At 67.9% G+C, this 17,218-nt stretch overlaps 2 protein-coding genes across 3 annotated transcripts; one reads left to right on the top strand and one right to left on the bottom strand.

Annotated features, from left to right (window-relative positions):
* Positions 1 to 8,565, bottom strand: LOC121341611 (CACN subunit beta associated regulatory protein). Of its 2 annotated transcripts, none has more exons than XM_041415264.1 (10): positions 8,458 to 8,565; positions 5,636 to 5,707; positions 4,927 to 5,072; positions 4,764 to 4,825; positions 4,292 to 4,457; positions 4,050 to 4,224; positions 3,722 to 3,874; positions 3,183 to 3,390; positions 2,888 to 3,071; positions 1 to 2,583 (listed from the first exon to the last, which is right to left on the bottom strand). In XM_041415264.1, the coding sequence occupies exons 1-10, from the start codon at positions 8,545 to 8,547 to the stop codon at positions 1,407 to 1,409; spliced, it is 2,433 nt and encodes an 810-aa protein (XP_041271198.1). In that variant the 5' UTR covers positions 8,548 to 8,565; the 3' UTR covers positions 1 to 1,406. The 2 variants fall into 2 exon arrangements, with proteins under 2 accessions (XP_041271198.1, XP_041271207.1); XM_041415273.1 differs by lacking the exon at positions 8,458 to 8,565 and adding an exon at positions 7,786 to 8,357.
* On the top strand, positions 8,546 to 11,563 carry ATP5F1D (ATP synthase F1 subunit delta). Its single transcript, XM_041415286.1, has 5 exons — positions 8,546 to 8,680; positions 9,470 to 9,623; positions 9,982 to 10,070; positions 10,506 to 10,634; positions 11,441 to 11,563. Exons 1-4 carry the CDS (start codon positions 8,546 to 8,548, stop codon positions 10,626 to 10,628), a joined length of 501 nt encoding a protein of 166 aa, XP_041271220.1. The 3' UTR covers positions 10,629 to 10,634; positions 11,441 to 11,563.
* The last annotated feature ends 5,655 nt before the right edge of the window (positions 11,564 to 17,218 follow it).

Raw genomic sequence — 17,218 nt, 5'->3', positions numbered from 1 at the left:
TCCCCTTCTTTTTTTTTTTTTTTTTTTTTTTTTTTTTTTTTTTTTTTTTTTTTTTTTTTTCTTTTTTAAAGAAAAATAAAGTGAAAACAGCAGGTGGGTTTCATGTCCTTCCTCCTGGTCAGGGGTATGACCAGCCCCTCTTCCTCCTTTTCCTTTTGGAAGGGCACAGCCCCCCAGGCAAACCCCACAATTGTGGGGCAATGCCAGGCCCGGAGCCCCCCTGCCCCCACCACCCCACCCCCAGAGCAGGCACCATCCCAGGGAGGGAGCAGAAGGTAAGAAAAGAGCTCAGAGATGTCACGGTTGGTTTTGGTTTTTCTCCTTTGTTTATAGACTTAAAAACGCAGAGGTGATGGAGGGAGAGCTTTGGGCAGAGCCTGCACAGAGGGAAGGGGCAACCCGGCCTCTACTCGCATGCAATGGGGGTCTGGGGGGGCCCTGCCTGTCCCCCCCCCGCTGCCGAGTCCCAGGTGCCACAGCCAGGGCTGGGCTGGGGCAGTTTCTGTTTTTCTCTTTTTCACCCATCCTTTGAAACACAATTAAAAACCCAATAAAAAGTGAACACCCCCCCTGCCCTCCCCACCTGGAGCAGCAGCCGCCTCTGTAAAAATAAATATCCTTAAGCACCCACTGAGCTCCTGGGGAGCACCCAGCACATGCTGGGGATGCCCTGCTCTGCTCTCACCCTGTACCCTGGGCAGGGGGGCAGCACCAGGGGCAGGCACCGGGCACCCTCACCCCTCCGGGGGGTATTTTTGGGGTCCCTGGGGCCAATCCTTCCCCCCCCCCAGCCCTTGGGCTGCCACTCTGGGGGCCCCCCTAGGAGGAGCTTGAGCGCCTCTAGAATCCCCCTGGCCCAAACCCCCTGCTTCCAGTTTAGATCCCAGGCTCCCTGCAGACCTTGGTAGGTTTGGGATTGAGGAGGTGACTGCCCCTCCCCAAACGACCCCCTGGCCAGGGTGGCACCGCAGCGTCCCCCCGAGCGGGGACACCCAGCTCCGGCCCCTTCCTGGGGACATTCCTGGCCGGAGGAGAGGCTTATTGCTTGTAAAACCTCGGAGAGAGGGGACAGCGAAGGTGCTACGGGGGCTCAGCGGGGTGAGGGCTTCAGCAAAGTCCCTCGGCGCTGACCCCCGGCCAACGCTCGGCTTCTCCACCGAGCCCCGACCCCCGGGGCTCCCCCAGCCCAGGCCCTCGCTCCCGGGAGCCGGGGGGCTCGGCCACCCCACGCTACCGGACCCCCGTGCTGAGGTTACAGCCAGGGGTCCCCCCGTGCCCTCCTGGCCTGGGCCGGGACCCCCTTCCCGCACTGGGCACCCCGTGCCGGCAGCAGGAGGGGACGAAGCCCTGAACCCTGGTGGGGGCCGAGCCCCCCTGTGCCGGGGTCTCTCCCCCTCCCGCTGGGCCTAGACCGTGCTGTGGTCGGGGGAGGCATCACTGGCCGCCACGGCCACCGTGCACTCGGGGGTCTCTCTCTCTGCCGCTTTCCTCAGGTGCCCGTAGAGCCGCTCCTCCAGGCCGCCGGCGATCTTGTCCATCAGCTCCGAGCCGGAGCCCAGCCCCAAGCACCTCCCGGGGCCGGGGCAGTCATCGTCCTCGGGGGGCTCAGAGCCAGCCTTGGGCTCGGGGGCCGCCTCTCCGGGCTCCTCCACGATCACCTGGATCTCGGGGTCAGGCAGCGCCGGGGCAGGGGGGACCCCATCGGACGCCTCTGCCGCCTCCTCGTCGCCGGCGCTGACGATGCGGGGCAGGGGGCTGTGGAACCGGGAGTCCAGCGGGTAGTTGGCACTGTCGCCGCGGCGGAGGGGCGTCCGGTGCCGCTCCAGCGCCGGGTACCGCACGCCGGGGTCGCTGAACTGCTTCGTGTGCTGCCACTGCTTGCGCAGGTGGGTGCGGGAGCGGTGCTTGCCCCGCAGCGGGGACTCGTCGAACTGGGGGTCGTGGCGCACGAAGGCGTTGAACAGCGCGTCCGTCTTCTCGTCGATGCTGTAGTCCCGCCGGGGCAGCCCCTCCCGCCCCGGGAACATCTGCCCATACGGGGACCAGGCCAGGGGGCTGTGGGGACGGAGGTGTCCCCCGCCCGCTGCGCCCAGGGTCGTGCTCCCCCCCTCCTCCTCTTCCTCATCTTCCTCCTCCTCCGGCTCCCGGCCCTCAAAGCTCTCGAAGATGGTTCCTTTCCGCCCGGCGCTGGTGAAGCAAATGCGCTTCTCGGAGGCTGTCTGGTCCTTGGGGGGGCCCTCCTCGCCCCCCCGGCTGGGCGCCTCGATGGAGGCGTAGCCGCTGTCCATCTGCAGCAGCTTGCGTGTGCCGGGCTCCGACTCCTCCGGCTTGGGCCGACCCCAGAACTTCTCCTCGGGGCCTTCAGGCTCATCCAGGGAAGGGGAAGGGCAGGGGGGCACGCCGCTGGTGGAGGAGACACTGTCCCCGCCGTCGCTGCGCACCGAGTCCTGGTCGTTGCTGCGCTCGGAGGCCGCGTACAGCTCCAGCGAGGCGCGCAGGCTCCAGATGTCGTGGTAGGCGCTGGGCTGCTCGGGCACGCTGGGCTCGCCGGGGCTGCCCGCGACCCCCTCGCCTGGCTCTAGCCTGCGGGCACCACCCCGGTGTCACGTCAGGGACAGACCCCGCAGGCAGCGGGCAGGGATGCGCCAGCCCAGCCCCTGCAGGCTCCACAGCAGCGCCATGGTGGAGCCTGGTCCTCCATGCTGTTGCCACCATCGTGCCCATGCCCCAGCCCAACCTCACCAGCCACCCCCAGACCGCTCACCCCAGACCCGGTTGCCCCACCAGAGCCGCAGAGCCCCCATGCCCAGGGCAGCGCGGGGTCCCTCGGTGCCTTCCCGGTGCCCGGCTCACCCATCCCCGTCCCCTCTTATCTACTGAAAAATACCTGCCGAGAGAGGGTGGGGGGCTGGCGGGGGAGGGCAGGAAGGGGCCCCCCGCGGGGTGGAAGGACACGTCGTCCGTGTGGGCAATGTACTGGATGATGTCGGTCTGATGGGGGTCCCGGTCCTCCTGGTCCATGCTCTCGCTGGCCGCCCGCTGCCTCTGAAACTGCCGACGCTTGGGGGATCCTGGGGGGCGCAGGGCAGAGCTGGGGGGACAACCCAACCGGCACCAGCAGCCCCCCACCCACATATGGCCACCCACGCTGCACGGCCCGGCATTGCCCCCCTGACCCCCACCTCTGGTGTCCAGGCTGGACGCCCGCTGGGTGCTCTCCAGCTTCCACTTCTTGATCCTGAAGTAGGGGCTGGCCCCGTCCAGGCTGGCGTGGCGACGCAGGCGGGTGAAGAACTGCAGGACGGTCCCCTGGGGGGGGGTCGCGGGGGGCTCCCCGGGGCCGGCACTGCCTGCCCCAGCCGCCTTCCCACTCCTGGGTGCTGCTGTGAACTGGGGGTACGGGGGGGCCGTGAGTGCCCGCTCGGACCCAAGCATGCCTCCCCAGCCCCCCCGCATCCCACTCGGCTCCTTTGTCCGCTCCGCAGAGCCGGGCTGCAGCAGATGCACAAATGTCCCCCGGGGCAGGGACGAGGCGGGGGCGGGGGGGGCAGAGCCTGTTTCTAGCTGGATGCCCACGTCTCTTCCTGAGCCCTGGCATGGAGCGAGAGGGCAGGGATGGGATCTGGGGGAGCAGGGAGGGAGCAGGACAGGACCCTTGGGGCTGTGCAGGCTGGGAGCCCCTTCCCCTGCCCAGTCCCGGCCCCCCTGCCCCAGCACTCACCGAAGGCCCCTCCCCGGAGTCGGAGGAGGCGGACGGGCTGGCCTCTGTGAAGCTGGTGTCCACGGTGGAGTTGTAGGTGTCCCCGGGCAGGGCAGAGCTGGGGCCCACGGCATGGCTGGGGAGCACTGGCCGGGGCAGGGCCCCCGCGGGGGGCTGCAAAGCAGAGCACGCTCAGGGGGTCTGCACAAGGCTGGGGCCCCTGCACCCCAGGACCTCCTGTCTCTACTTCCAGCAATGCCCTGAGACTCCCACCCTGGGCCCAGCGGTGCCTCCCTGGGGTGCTGCAGGGTGCCACGTGCCATCTGTCCCTCGGGCACTGAGGGCTCACCTGGAAGATGGCGAGACCGGGCTTGGGCGGGGGCAGGCGGGGGGTCATGGCCAGGCTGTTCTCGCTGGACTCGCACTCGTGGATGGTGACAATCTTCAGGGCAGGCGGCGGCAGGTGCAGGTGAGTCAGGCGGGCGTTCTTCAGGTGGTGGAAGTCCCCCTCTGTCAGTGTGTACCTGTGGGACAGCTGGGTCAGGAGGGACAGCCCCAACCCTCTGTGCCCCCCTCAGCCCAGAGCTTCACCTCCTCCCCTTCTCCTGGGTCTTCTTGCCCTGGTCAAAGAGCGCGGCCTCGTTGAAGGAGACGCGCCGGGCAGTGGAGGAGCTGGAGGACAGGAACCGCTCGCTTTCCGCATCCCGGTAGCTGGAGGACGACAGGCACTCAGGGTCCTCCGCTTTGCCAGTGATATCTGCAGAGAAGGGGGTCAGCAACCAGCTCCCCGCACTGTGGTGTATTCCCCAGCTTCCCCAGCTGAGGCTTGGCAAACTTGTTGCACTCATGGCCTCAATGCCGGCCTGGAATTCCCTGCTCCCGGCTGCCAATCCTGCTCCACAGCCAGAGATGGACAATGGAGGGCACAAGGGGTGTGTGGTGGTCACTGCTGTGGGGCCGGGGGCTGCATCTTGGGAGGGGAGGGCCCAGGAGCTGCCTCACACCCCTCCCCAGAGCTCGGGATGTAACTGCAGGGGATCAGCACAGCACTCGGGTCACTCACCCTGCGCCTGCTGCGAGTCATCCAGGTAAGTGGTGTTGGTTTTCTCGGGGTCATCGCTGGCTCTGCGGGGGGAGGAGGGTCAGAGGTGGCCAGGCCAGCCCCCCTGACCCTCCGTGCGGTGCCACACACCCCGGGGACAGTGGCGTGGTCACCCCTTGCCCACCTGGAGTGCCGGCGGTCGGCCTCGCAGCAGCGGCGGCAGATGATCAGGATGCCCGAGAGCAGGACCAGGGTGCCCCCGATGAAGATGGAGAGCAGGGCGAGCAGCAGCACGTACCCATCCTGAGGGGACACCTCGCCGGGCACCGCCTGCCCGGGGCCGAGGGGCTGAGCCGCGGGGACGCGCTGGGGGGCCCCGACCCACCGCAAAGCTGCTGCTGACGCCAGCGCTGCCCCCAGAGCCGCCGCGCCCCCCACCCCCCGCCGCCCCCGGGCCCTGCCTGCACCAAGGCAACGGCAGCCGGGGAGGCTGAGCCGCCCGCGGGCCCCGCGCCGAGTGGGAGTGGGAACGGGGATGGGGATGGGGACGGCGACAGGACCCCCAACCCTGCCCCACCGCGGGGCTCGGTGCTCGCTCCCCCTGCCTGGGGGAGAGGGGCTGATCCGCGCCCAGGCTCCCGGACCCCCAGCACCCAGAGCATCCCAGCAGCGTGCAGGGCACTGAGAACTGTCACCCACTCTCAGACTGGCAGAGCAGGGGGTGACAGCGGGGCTGCTGCCGTCCCCACCCGAGCGAAGACGGCAGCCCCACGGCAGCCACGAGAAGCCCACAGCTCCGGGCATGCATCCCCCCCTCCCCGGGACCCCGGGGCTGGCGGCTCGGGGAGGGGCGCAGAGACAGGCGGGGGCAGGCAGGGACAGGCAGGACTTACCGTGGCGCTCTCGGTCGCGTTGTCCCAGGGTGTTGGGTCATCGCTCATGGTCTGTCCCGGCCCGAGCGTGTCCTGGGGCGGGAGGAGACAGAGGGAGGCACCGGCCGGGACGGCGGGGCCGGGCCGGGAGCGGCGGCGGCGGCTCCTGCCCGGCCCCTGCCCGGCACCGCGGTGCGGAGCTGCCGGGAGGGACCGGGAGGGAGGGACCGGGATGGAGAGATGGAGGGAGGGACCGGGATGGAGGGATGAAGGGAGGGTGTGCTCAGGGGAAGGATGAGGGGATGGAGGGTGTGGTCAGGAGCGAAGCAGGGATGGACGGATGGAGGGATGGGGAGGAGAGGGCAGAACCGCTGCCCCTCCCCAGGGAGCCCCTCACCCCCTCCGGGTACAGCCCCCGGACTCGTGTGGGCACAACCCCCGGCCCCGCCAAGAGCAGCCACCGTCCCCACGCGCGGCTGGGGCCGGAACCCTCCCAAACGGTGGCGAGTGCCGGTGGCCAGAACTGGCCGGTGGGGGGTGAAATCCCTGCCCCAGATCCGGGGTGACACCGCGCTGCCGTCGCCAGGGGCCAAAGGCAGCCCCAGCCCCGCCGCCGGGGGAGACCCCCTGGCCGCGGCAGCTCGGGGGGAGCCGCGCTGGGGGCTCCCGGCAGGCACGGGGGGCAGGTGGCCGCCCCACAGCTCGTGGCGTGGGTGTCGCCGGAGCGCGACGGGTGACGCTCGTGAGTCATCCCGAGAGCGGCTCCGTCACCGGGCTGTCCGCGCGGGGGGGGCGGGGGGGGGACACCGAGGGGCCGGGGGGGCCGCGCCGAGCTCCTGAGGAGCGAGAGCCGCCGGGACAGGGGTCCCGCTCCCCTCCTCTGCGGCCTTTGGGGACCCGGTGGGACCTCATCACCCTCCCGCGTGTCTGGTCCTTCCCGGGGGCTTCCGAGCTCCAGCGCCCGCTGCGAGGCCGTGTGTCCCCTCCGTGTGTCCCCTCCGTGTGTCCCCAGGCTGCCGAAGGGGCTGAGCCGGGGCTGGGTGGGCGATGCTGTGTCGGGGACCCCCGGAGCGGGCAGGGGTGGGCACTTGGAAGCCGCTCAAAATTAGGTCAGGGAAAAATGTGAATGGAGCCCGTGAAGGGGTGGGGACTGTCACTCGTGGGGACAGCGCAGGGGTGGCCGTGTCGCAGCTGGCAGTGAGGGACAGTGATGGCTGAGGGCAGCCCTGTCACAGGTCGGGGTATCAACCCCTTGGAGGGATATGGGGGCGTGGGCGGCCTCCCGAGGCAGAGAACCCCCTGCCTGCGCCGACCCTCACGCCTCTCCAAGCTGGTGGGATGCAGCACGAGGTGAGGGGACCCACCCTGAGACCCCCGAGAAAGGGTAAAGGGGTGGGGGGTCCCGCTTCCCATCCCCTTGGGGGGACCCCTGGCGAGGGGGGCTGCGGCTCCACGTGGGATGGGCGCCCCACGGGCGGGATCCCTGTGGAGCACCCTCAGGCCCGAGGTTGGGGGCCGGGGGGAGCGGGAAGAATATCCCTCCTGTTCCCCATCATGGAGGAATCCCGTCTCCATGGCGACCCGACAGGAACAGGACGGCCATTGTCTGGAGGAGGGGGCCGGTCCCCGGGCTGTCCCCCCCGGGGGGGACATGGGGCGGGACCCGCGGTCGCCGCCAGTGCCCGGGGCGGGGGCTCGGGGTCGGGGGATCCCGGTGGTGCCGCGCCTCCGCACGTGGGAAGGGGTGCGGGGGGCGGGCCGGGGCTGCGCCCCACGCGTGTGTGCGACCCACGGGGTCGGGCTGGACTGGGGGCGTGGGGGGGACCCGCTGTGCCCCCTGAGGCTGCAGCCCCGCGCCCCAGCCCCTTCCCCAGGTGACGGGGATGCAGTCAGGGATGTGGGGCGGGGATGGAGGCAGGGATGCGGGATGCAGGCAGGGCTGCGGGATGCAGGCAGGAATGTGGGGCAGGGATGGAGGATGAGCGATATGAGGGATGCGAGCAGGGATGTGGGACAGGCAGGAATAAGGGATGCAGGCAGAGCTGGTGACAGGGCTGGTGACAGCGAGGCAGGAGCCCCCGGGACCTCTACCGTGATGGTCTCCCCTCGGCCGGGCCGGCTCCCTATGTCGCGATAGGGGCTGTCGCGAGGCGGTGGAGCCAGACACTCACCTACAACCGAGACCGGGGCTCCATCGCCGCCGCTGCGCTCGGTGCGGCGGAGCGGCCCCGGGATTTATGAATGAACCGGAGCCGCCCCCGCGCGGCGCGGGCGTCACGTGGGGACAGGGGCTGCCCCAGCCCTGCCCGTACCCCCTGCCCCTCTGCCTGCCCCACAATCCTGCCTCTACGCCCTGCCTGCGCCCCTTCCCCTACCTCTGCCTGCACCGCTGCTCTTATTCCTGCCTGCCCCAGCCCTGACTACACCGCTGCCTGCTGCAGCCCTGACAGCACTCCTGCTTGCATCCCTGCCTGCACCACCCTTGCCTACACCAGCCCTGCCTCCACTCCTGCCCTCACAGCCGTCTGTGCCAGTCCTGCCCGCACCATCCCTGCCTGCATCCCTGCCTGCACCAGCCCTCCTTGGATCCCTGCCTGCATCCCTGCCTGTCCCTCTGCTGTCTGTACCCCTGCCTGTCCCATAGCCCTGCCTGCATCCCTGTCGCAGCTCCCTGTGCCCAGCCCTGCCCCGGAGCGCCCCGAGCCGCCGGGGCACGGCCGGACCGGGCCGGGGGTGCGGCTGCCCCTCGGTGCGGGGGCGGAGCGGGCCCCCCCGCCCAGCACCACGGCACTCGGCTGGCGGCGGGGACTACAATTCCCATAAGGCCATGCGGCGCAGCGTACTTTTCCTCCGCCGGGTGGCGCGCGGGGTGCGTCGGGAACTGTGGTCCGGTGCCGTCCCGGCCTGCCCCGCGCCGCCGCCGCCGCCGCCATGGCCGCGATGTTCTGCGCCCGCCGCCTCCTCCGCCTCGCCCGCCCCTCGCTGCCGCTGCCCCCCGCCCGCGGCTATGCCGATCCCGCCGCCGGCCCCGCCGCCATGGCCTTCACCTTCGCCTCACCCACACAGGTAGGCCCGTCGCAGCCCCGCTCCCGGTGTCCCCGCCGCCGCCTCGCCCGGTGTCCCCTGAGGGCGCGGGGCGGGCGGGTCGCGGGCGGTGCTGCCGCCCCCGCGGGGCTGTCCGCTCCCGGGGGCTCTGCGGTTCCCGGGGCACGGCCGGGTCTCACAGGGCTGTCCCCGGGCTGACCTTGGCCCTGACCTCGGGCCTTGCCCGTCCGACCCGGGCGCTCCGTCCCCGCCGCAGCGCTCCGGGGCCTGCCCGGGGCCGCTCCAGCCCTGCCAGCCCCGGCCCCGCCGCAGCGCTCCGGGGCCTTCCCGGGGCCGCTCCAGCCCTGCCCTGCAGCGGGACACGGCCGGTCCGCCCCCGCCGGGCCCGGCCGAGCCTGTCCCCGGGGCAGGGCGCGGGCTGGCGCTGGGGACAGGGACAGCCCGGCAGCGTGGGCCGGAGCGGGGACGGCAGCTCAGGGCTCCCCACGCTCTTCCCAGGCTGCTCCCGGCTGTGCCGGCGCCTCTCGCCCACTCCCGACTCTGTGTCTCCATGTGCCGCCTCCCCGCCGTGCCCCTGGGAGCTGGGAACGCTTCCCCGCTGCCTTTGCCAGGATCTGTGCTCTGGAGCCCGGCTCCGCTCCCACCCTGTGCAGGTGCAGCCTGTCCTGGGCACACCTGGATGTGCTGAACCTGCCAGGAGCTGGGGGCTGGGCTGCTCCCTTGGGATAGGCTCTTCCCTGGGCTCTCCAGAGCTGCTGCTTTCCATCCCCCCATCCCTGGTGACTGTGCCTTTTTGCCCTCTTCCTCCAGGTGTTCTACAACGGTGCCAACGTGAAGCAGGTGGATGTGCCCACGCTGACCGGCTCCTTTGGCATCCTGGCATCCCACGTCCCCACGCTCCAGGTGCTCCGGCCGGGCGTTGTCACAGTCCATGCTGAGGATGGGACAGCCACCAAGTACTTTGGTGAGCGAGGCAGGAGGAGCTGGGGAGGAAAGGTGTGCATGGGGATGGTGTTCTTGCTGCTTTCACAAGGGAGGCTCTGCCCATCCAGGTGTGACCTGGTGCACTTCCAGGGATTTCTGCTTTCCCAGCCTGCCAGGGGCTGCTGGAAGCTGATCTGGGATCCGTGGGCTGGGGTCAGGTCTTGGTTCTGCTCAGGCTTTCCGGGAGCATCCCCTGCTCCAGCTTGCCTTGGGGTGGGAGCTGAGTCCCTGAATGCTGGAAATGTGACAGGGGGGGCTGAGGGTTTGTTCTGGGAAAGGATGGTAGGGATGCCCTGGCTGAGCCCCCTGGCTGAGCCCCCCCATGTTGTGCCTCACAGTGAGCAGCGGCTCTGTCACTGTCCACGCCGACTCCACGGTGCAGGTGCTGGCAGAGGAGGCAGTGACCATGGACATGCTGGACCTGGCTGTGAGTACCCAGAGATTTCACCAGCCCTGGGGGAAATTGCTCCCCTTCTCTGCTCTGGAGTCCTTGTGTTGGGAGCTTCCTGTGCCCAAAACCCAGGGTTGTGTCTGCACCCCCACTACATTTTGGGATCAGAGGCTTGGGGCTCCTCCTTGGTGAACTCTCTGGAGAGAGGGAGCTCTGCAGCCATAAATCTGCGCACCATTTCCCACCCCTTGGACAGACACTGACCTTGTCCTCACCTCCAGAACAGCTTTTCCCTGCTGATAAGGTGTCTGGGGCCAGCACAGCTGTGTCTGTAGCTCTGTGAGGCTCCGAAGTCAGTGGGTCCTTGGCATCCATATGAAGGACCAGTGGCTGCAGGGGAGGGAGGGAAGGACAGTCCCCTCTCCTGCAGTGTCTCCCAATGACACACATTCTTTGTGCCCTCATGTCCAGACTGCAAAATCCAACCTGGAGAAAGCTGTGTCAGAGATGGCAGCAGCGTCTGATGAAGCTGCTAAAGCAGAAGCTCAGATTAAGGTAGAAGCTAACGAAGCCCTGGTAAAGGCTCTGGAGTAAATCCAGGTGAGGTTCACCTGCAGCCTGGCTGAACATCCGGCCCTGCTCTAGGGCCTGCTGGGCTGGGTGAGGGGATCCACCTTGCTTCTGGGGAGCAGTGACCACAGCTGTCCCTTGCCAGGGTCAGGCCTCAGCTCTGGGGGGCTCATGGGGGTCCCCAGCCCAGAGCTGACCTGGGGCTGCTGGGTGGCAGTGGGGCCTGGCCTTGGCTGTGACACTGTGGGGTCCAGCCCAGCTGTGACACTGCAGTTCAGCCCTGACCAGGGTGGGTGGATAGTGCTGGGACAGACTGGGAACTGTGGTCACTGCTGAGGCCTCGCTGGTTCCCCAGGTCCCAGTGGGACTGGACATATTTGGGGACAGCTTGGGGGCAGAGTGGGGGATGCTGGGCCCCACAGGGAGAGCAGCACGTGGTCTCTGCCACATGCACTCCCACAAAGACAAACAGCTTCATTCTCAGGGGAGGTGAGGCCAGGCTCTTACCTTGTGGCCTCTTTTTGCTCTGCCCTGCACAGACTGTGCCTCATCCCTTCCCTTCCCACGTGCTGGCAGCCGGGAATTGCGGCAGCGTGTGCTGTGCAGGGCTGTGAGTCACTGACAGCCTCCAACGGGCTCAGCCTGGAGCACAGGAGGGCACCAGCTCCTGCTCTCTCCTGATCTCTGGTCCTGGTGCTCTTTGGTCCTGTAGAGCTGGTGGTTCATGTTTACTCACAGCAGTTGCTCAGCTGGAGTGGGGCCAAGCCCTGGGATGGGGATCCACAGCCCAGCCGAGCCCACCCCGCACTAACCTGCCCCCACTTTGTGTTTTGCAGGAATCCCACTGTGGATGCAGAACTCCCAGCCTGTCCCTGTTCTGCTCCCTGACTGTACAGATGGAACAGGACAAATGGAGGTGGAGAAATGGTTCTGATCAATTAAAAGGAAATGTGACCCCCTCTTGTGGCACATCGCCTTCTTCCCAGGCAGCTGGAGCCAGGAGCAGTTCCCAGCTCCTGCCCCAAGGCAGATTCACCCTGGGAAGGGGTCACCAACACTGCCCTGGGCTTTGGCTGGGGAGACTCTCCCCCAGGAGGTTCATCAGACAGATTTATAATCCCCTCCCTGTGCTCCAGCCACCTCCATCTGCAGTAACCACTTGGACTGCGGGGTTTCAGCAGCGCAGGAGCACAGATCTGTTCCAGAGCCGTGCTGTCCCTGCACTGGCTCAGCCTCCTGGCTCCAGCGCTGCAGGAATCCACATTGGCACAGCAGGGTGCTTCCCACAGCTGGACAGCAGCTGCTGGGGCTCTGCCCCATCCCCTGCTGCTGCCAGTGGCACTTCCCCTGCTCCTGGAGATGGGCTTGGCGTGGAGAGGGAAGCAGATGCTGTGCATGGTGAAATCTTTCCTGCTTCCGTTTGTGCTGGGGATGGCTGGAGCTGCTCTGCTGAGCTTGGTGCTCGCTGGGTGCAGCCCTGCTGAGGAGGCCACCTGGGATTCCTCAGGGCTCCTCACAACCCAGGGAAGCAGGAAAGGTTCACTGGGATGCAGCACCACTGGGAAGGGTCAGGTTTGGGCAAGGGGACAGCTCTGCCTGTGCCAGCCATCTGGGATGTGTGTCCTGCTGCACCAGCTGCAGCCGGGCCCCTCGCTCCATGCCACCCTCCCACGCCTTTCCAGAGGGATTTCGGGTTTCCACTGCTGTGCAGAGCTTCCGTCCCTCCCTCTGCGTCGCTCTAATCCCCTTTTCCCTGCAGTGTTCCAGCCGGGGAAGGCGCGTTGGCTGCCTGTGAGGTCAGTGCTCGCCGCTCCGGCCTCCCGCGTGCCCTGCGCGGCTCCCGCCGCTCTGCGCTCGGAGCAGGGCACGGCTATTTTCGGCACTGCCACCCAGGATGTAATCTTGGCAGCCTCCTCTTCTCACCACCACCTCCTCCCCCTCCTCTCGCTCACTCTGTCTTTCTCTCCCCCCCCTTCACAAGTGATCAAAAATAGAGCCCGTGGTGTTAAATTTCTCACTCTGTGGCTTATTAAAAGCCTCCGAGTGCCTGACGCGGAGCCTATTTGAAGCTCAGCCGACTTCCAGCTCCTGAGCTGCTCCAGTGCCTTTTCCCCTTCCCCTCTCATTCCTTTTTTTTTTTTTTTTTCCTTAAAGGTCAGACATTGCACTGAGCATAAGCAAAGCTTCAGAGTCAGAGCTGTACTAATTAAAACATCTTGGGAATTACTGGGGCCGGCCGGCTCCCTTCCCTCTCCCGCTGCCCCTCTCTGTCCCCAGCTGCTATTTCGGCTGCGTGAGCCTCCCCCAGCACACGCAGCCGTGCTGACGGAAGGTGGCTGCCTTGGGTTTTTCATCTAATGGAAGAGCGTTGGCGAGGCCGGGAAGCTGGGGAAACGGCCAGCTGCTATTTTTAGGACGGGAAAAAAGTGTCTCCGTCAGCGTCCTCTCACCAGCTCTTCCCACTGCCTCCCGCCAGCGCCAGGGGAGCTGGGGGGGCCGAGGGATCCGGTCCTGCCCCCCTCGCCGGGTGCTCTGCAGCCTGATACCTGCTGGGACTTGTAGGCTGCGTTTGAGGGGAGCAGTGGGGGACCCTTCATGTGCAGAGACCCTGGGGATGGGACCTCATGGATGCAAGGACAAAGCTTTTGTCCTGAGCCACTGGGCAGGGACTGTGGGTGCCTGGCTGGCAGCATCGTAGCCCTACTCAACCTGAGCTGCACTTTTTGGGGGTGCAGGGCCTGTGTGGGTGATTGCCTGTGCTCCTCCACACTCCCAGGCCAGCCTGCTCCCTGCAGCCTCGGCTTTGAGCCCCTCTGCCTCCAACGTGCTTGGTTATCTTGCTCTGCAGAGCCACGTTCTCCTCCTCCCCTGGCTCCCACTGCCCATGCCAGAGCCACCAGCAGTCACGTCCTGCTGGATGCCACAAAAATGGCCTGACTCGGTGCAGGGGATGTGTGGCTGCAGCTGCTCCAGAGGCAAAGCCCTTTCCTGTTCCCAGCTCACTGTGCAGGTACTGCAGGGATGAGCCCAACTGGGGGCTGGCAGGGAGGTGGGGTCCGTGAACCATGGTGTGGGTCACGATGTGATTCAGCAGGTCGCTCTCCCTCCTCTCCCCTGCCCCCACATCAGCCTGGATTGTGACACCAGTGTGGCACTTTGCTGTTCCTGGAGTGCTGGCACCTGCCTTGGGGCACAGCAGCCTCCATCTGTGTTTCTGCCTCTTTTTGGCTTGTGGGTGCCGAGGTGCCCCTGCCTTTGGCTCCCTGCCTCTGCTGGGGCCATGCAGGACCGGGAGCACGGGCAATGTGGTGGAGTTATCCCCGGGAGCCCGGGACCTGTTTGTCTCCGGCTTTGGGCTGGGGCGTGGTGGGTGTGAGAGGGGAAGGGCTGCCCGGAACGCGGTGGGAGCGGGGGAGGGCTGGTGTTGCCCCCCTCCTCCCTTTCCACCCAGGGCTCTCTCCCATGACTCGCATCCTCTGCTGCCAGATGGAGGGTGGGGAGCGGGGCCGGGAGCGCTCGGAAAGTGAAGCATCACGGATTCTGCCGGCGGCGTCGCTTCTCCGGGGGATGATTTCCGAGACGGGCCGGGTTCTGCCAGGCCAAATCTCCCGGTGCTGGCGGCCGTCCCTGCGTTTGGCCGCGTGGCATTTCCCCGTCCCACCCAGTCCCGAATGCAGGCGAAAGGTTCCAGCTCTCCTCTCTCTGCGGGAAAAACAACCCCAAACCCCACCGCAGCCCCAGGAAGCCCCGCTCCCTCCGGGCTGACTCACCCGGCAGAGCCGCCCCTTTCCCTGCCCAAACCTCGGCGCCTTGGGGATCCTGCCCATCTCAGCTGCTGCCCCGCACCATCGGTGCCCACCCTGCAGCATCAGCGTGGGGGGGGGTTGCCCCCACCCCTCTCACTGCCAGGGAGCTGCAGGACGTGGCAGTACCTCCCCGGAGTGTGGGGACCCCTCCGGGGTGCCGGCAGCTCCCTGCCTGTCCCGGAGGCTCTGCAGCGCCTGGGTGCAGACCTGGCCCTCTCCCACCCGAGGCCCGCGGGTGCTGCCGCTGGCCCCGGCGTGGGAAGGTCAGCGGAGGCTCCACACGCCGCTAGCACAGCCCGGAGCGTCCTTGGGCCACGCTGCCCTTGGGCGGCTCGAAGGCCGAATCCTCACAGCTTCCTTAGGATGGGGAGGGGCGGCGGGTGCTGCTGCTGTATAATGATTAACCCGCCCGTGTTAATCATTCCGGCCGGCAGCCTTTTTCCTCTGGGTTTCCAGCTCTGGAAAATGCTCCTTTTCCGATTCCCTCCCACGCACGTGGCCCCGCAGAGGGAGCGTGGCACAGCTCAGGGAAAACCCTGTGGGGAGGAGCGGGACCTGGCTCGGGGTCTGGCACCGGGATCTGTCCTGGGGGGGCCCCTTGGTCCCGGTTCTGGGGGTGCCTTGCCTGCAGATGGCGGCGGAGCTGTGAGGAGTGTCACCCCAGCGGCCTCACCCCCAAAATCCCGACACAAGAGCAAGGGCCGGCGGGCGTTGAGGAGGGCGGGTGCTGCAGCCAGCACGACACAGCTTGTCATGGTGCTCCCGGGCCAGCAGCCCCAGAGTGCCACACAGGCCACGCAGCAAACCTTGGCCCGGGGCGCGTTCTCTCATGGGGAAACTGAGGCACGGATGGGGAAAAGCCACTGGCAGGCTGGGGAGAGTGGTAACGGGACATGGGAATGTCAGACCGTGCTGCTGTGCTCGGCTATTCCATCCCTGTGGAGCTCCCTGCGAGGGGCCAGAGTCAGGCAGGGGGCGGTGGGCCGTGCATTACCCTGGGGGTCCCAGGTGCCTTGGCAGGAGCTCATTCCAGGGGCCATGGGCACAGCCCTCACTCAGGGTGGCCTTGGAGGCCACATGGCTCTGCTGGAGGTGGCCCAAAGCCGGCGGGGGCTGGAGGGGGTGCGTGGTCTCGCTTGGGGGAGTTCCAGCCAAGCCCCCTCCCACCGGCTCCCGGCCAGGGCCATGACCCGCGAGGAGCAGGGGGAGCCTGGGGAGGAAGCGGCTGCCAGCTGGGCTCGAGGCCGGCTACAAAGGCGGCCCAGAGAGCCCAGCGGAATGAGGTGGCATCCGTCCAGGTTCCCACAGTGGCCCTGGTGCAGAAAATACACCCGGAGCTGATGGCGGTTGCCACAGCGATGGGCTGGGTGCCACGCCGTGGAGGGGGGCACGACCCCGGACCCGGGTGTGCCGGCACGAGACCCCGGTGCAGGGCGGTGGGAGCTCCGTGGGGTGGCGGAGCCGGGCGCTGGCAGGGACCAAAGGCTCCTGCCCCGGCTCCCGCTGCCTCCGCCCGCCTTTGATGTGCCGGGACTTCGCCCTTGGTAAAGCTGGGAGGTTCCCAAGGAGCTCCCAGCTGGATCCTGGCATCCAGCACCCAGCTGCTTGGTGCAAGCCCCCCTCGAGCCCTGGAGCTCCCTGGCTGCTCGGTTCACTTTGCCCCGCTGCAGCCGGGGGCTTGGAGCCCCTGAGGGCTCCCCAGTTCCTGGCGGGGCCGGGAGGAAGCGGCTGCAGCTGGTCCCGGCGCTGGGGCTCTTCCTGGCAGGGCTGGCGCCGGGCTGGGGCGTGGGGTGGGGAGGGAAAGCCGGGGGGCCGGAGCCGCTGCCCTCCGGGATGCCCTGGCATGCGGCAGGGAGGGGTCGGCAGCGCTTCCATCCCCATTCCCTCAAAGGCCACCCCTCCGCCGGGTATAAATAGCAGGGTTGAGGCTTGGCTTGACACTGGAGTCACTTCTGCCACCACCACCTTGGGTGTTCCCCCCGCCCCGCGGGACCTCAATGGGGTCATTGTGCACTGCGGACCCGCAGGGCACGTCCCGAGCAGCTGCTGGGCCTGACCCCGGCTGCCTCCCCCACGCGTCAGGGGCACCGATGGGGCGCGGGGGTGCCCCCGCAGGGTCCCACGCAGCGAGGGGGTCACGATCCCCCGCTCGCCCTCCCCGCAACAGGGGAAGGGCCAGGCGCTGGTGGGCAATAGCTTCACACCGTCCTCGCCCCCAGCAGGCCGTGCCGGCCCTGCCGCCCCCTCCCTGCCCGGGCAGCGCCGGCAGCTGGGGTAATGACGGGGTGTGCCCGTCCGCCCCGGGCTGCGAGCGGCGCGGGAGGCTCCTGCCACCCAGCAAGACGGGGCCAGCCGGGCGCGGAGCTTTGCTGCCGCAGCCGGCGCGGCCACACCTGTGTGGGCTGAGCGGACCCCGCTCCCACCCGACACCTGCCCGGCCCAACCAGCTCCTTCGCGTCTCGGCCGCCCGCGGACAGGCCGCTGCAGGCAGGGCCCCCCCGGGCCAGGCAGGTGCAGGAGGCGGCAGCACCGGGGGAGCTGGGGGCGAGGAGTCAGAGCTCCCTCCGGGTGCCCGGGAGCTCTGGGGGCTGGAGGGGCTGTGAGCCCACTTGTGCCGACGGGATGTCCCTGCTGTCCCCTTCTCACTTCCCCACATTGTGTCCCCCGTCCGGCCCACATCCTGTCTTGGCAGATGGGCCGTGGCTCCGACCCCGGCTGGCTGCAGCTCCTGTGTCCCAGGTAGGGCACCCCAAAGGTGCAGGGGGCTGCAAAATGCCTCCCCCAGCTCCTGCAGGCTTCTGGGGGGGG

This window comes from Onychostruthus taczanowskii, unplaced genomic scaffold (assembly GCF_017590055.1).
Source record: "Onychostruthus taczanowskii isolate IOZ18803 unplaced genomic scaffold, ASM1759005v1 scaffold106, whole genome shotgun sequence".
Lineage (NCBI taxonomy): Eukaryota > Metazoa > Chordata > Aves > Passeriformes > Passeridae > Onychostruthus > Onychostruthus taczanowskii.
The sequence above is the reverse complement of the archived record's forward strand: the minus strand, read 5'-3'. Positions and strand labels throughout refer to the sequence as shown.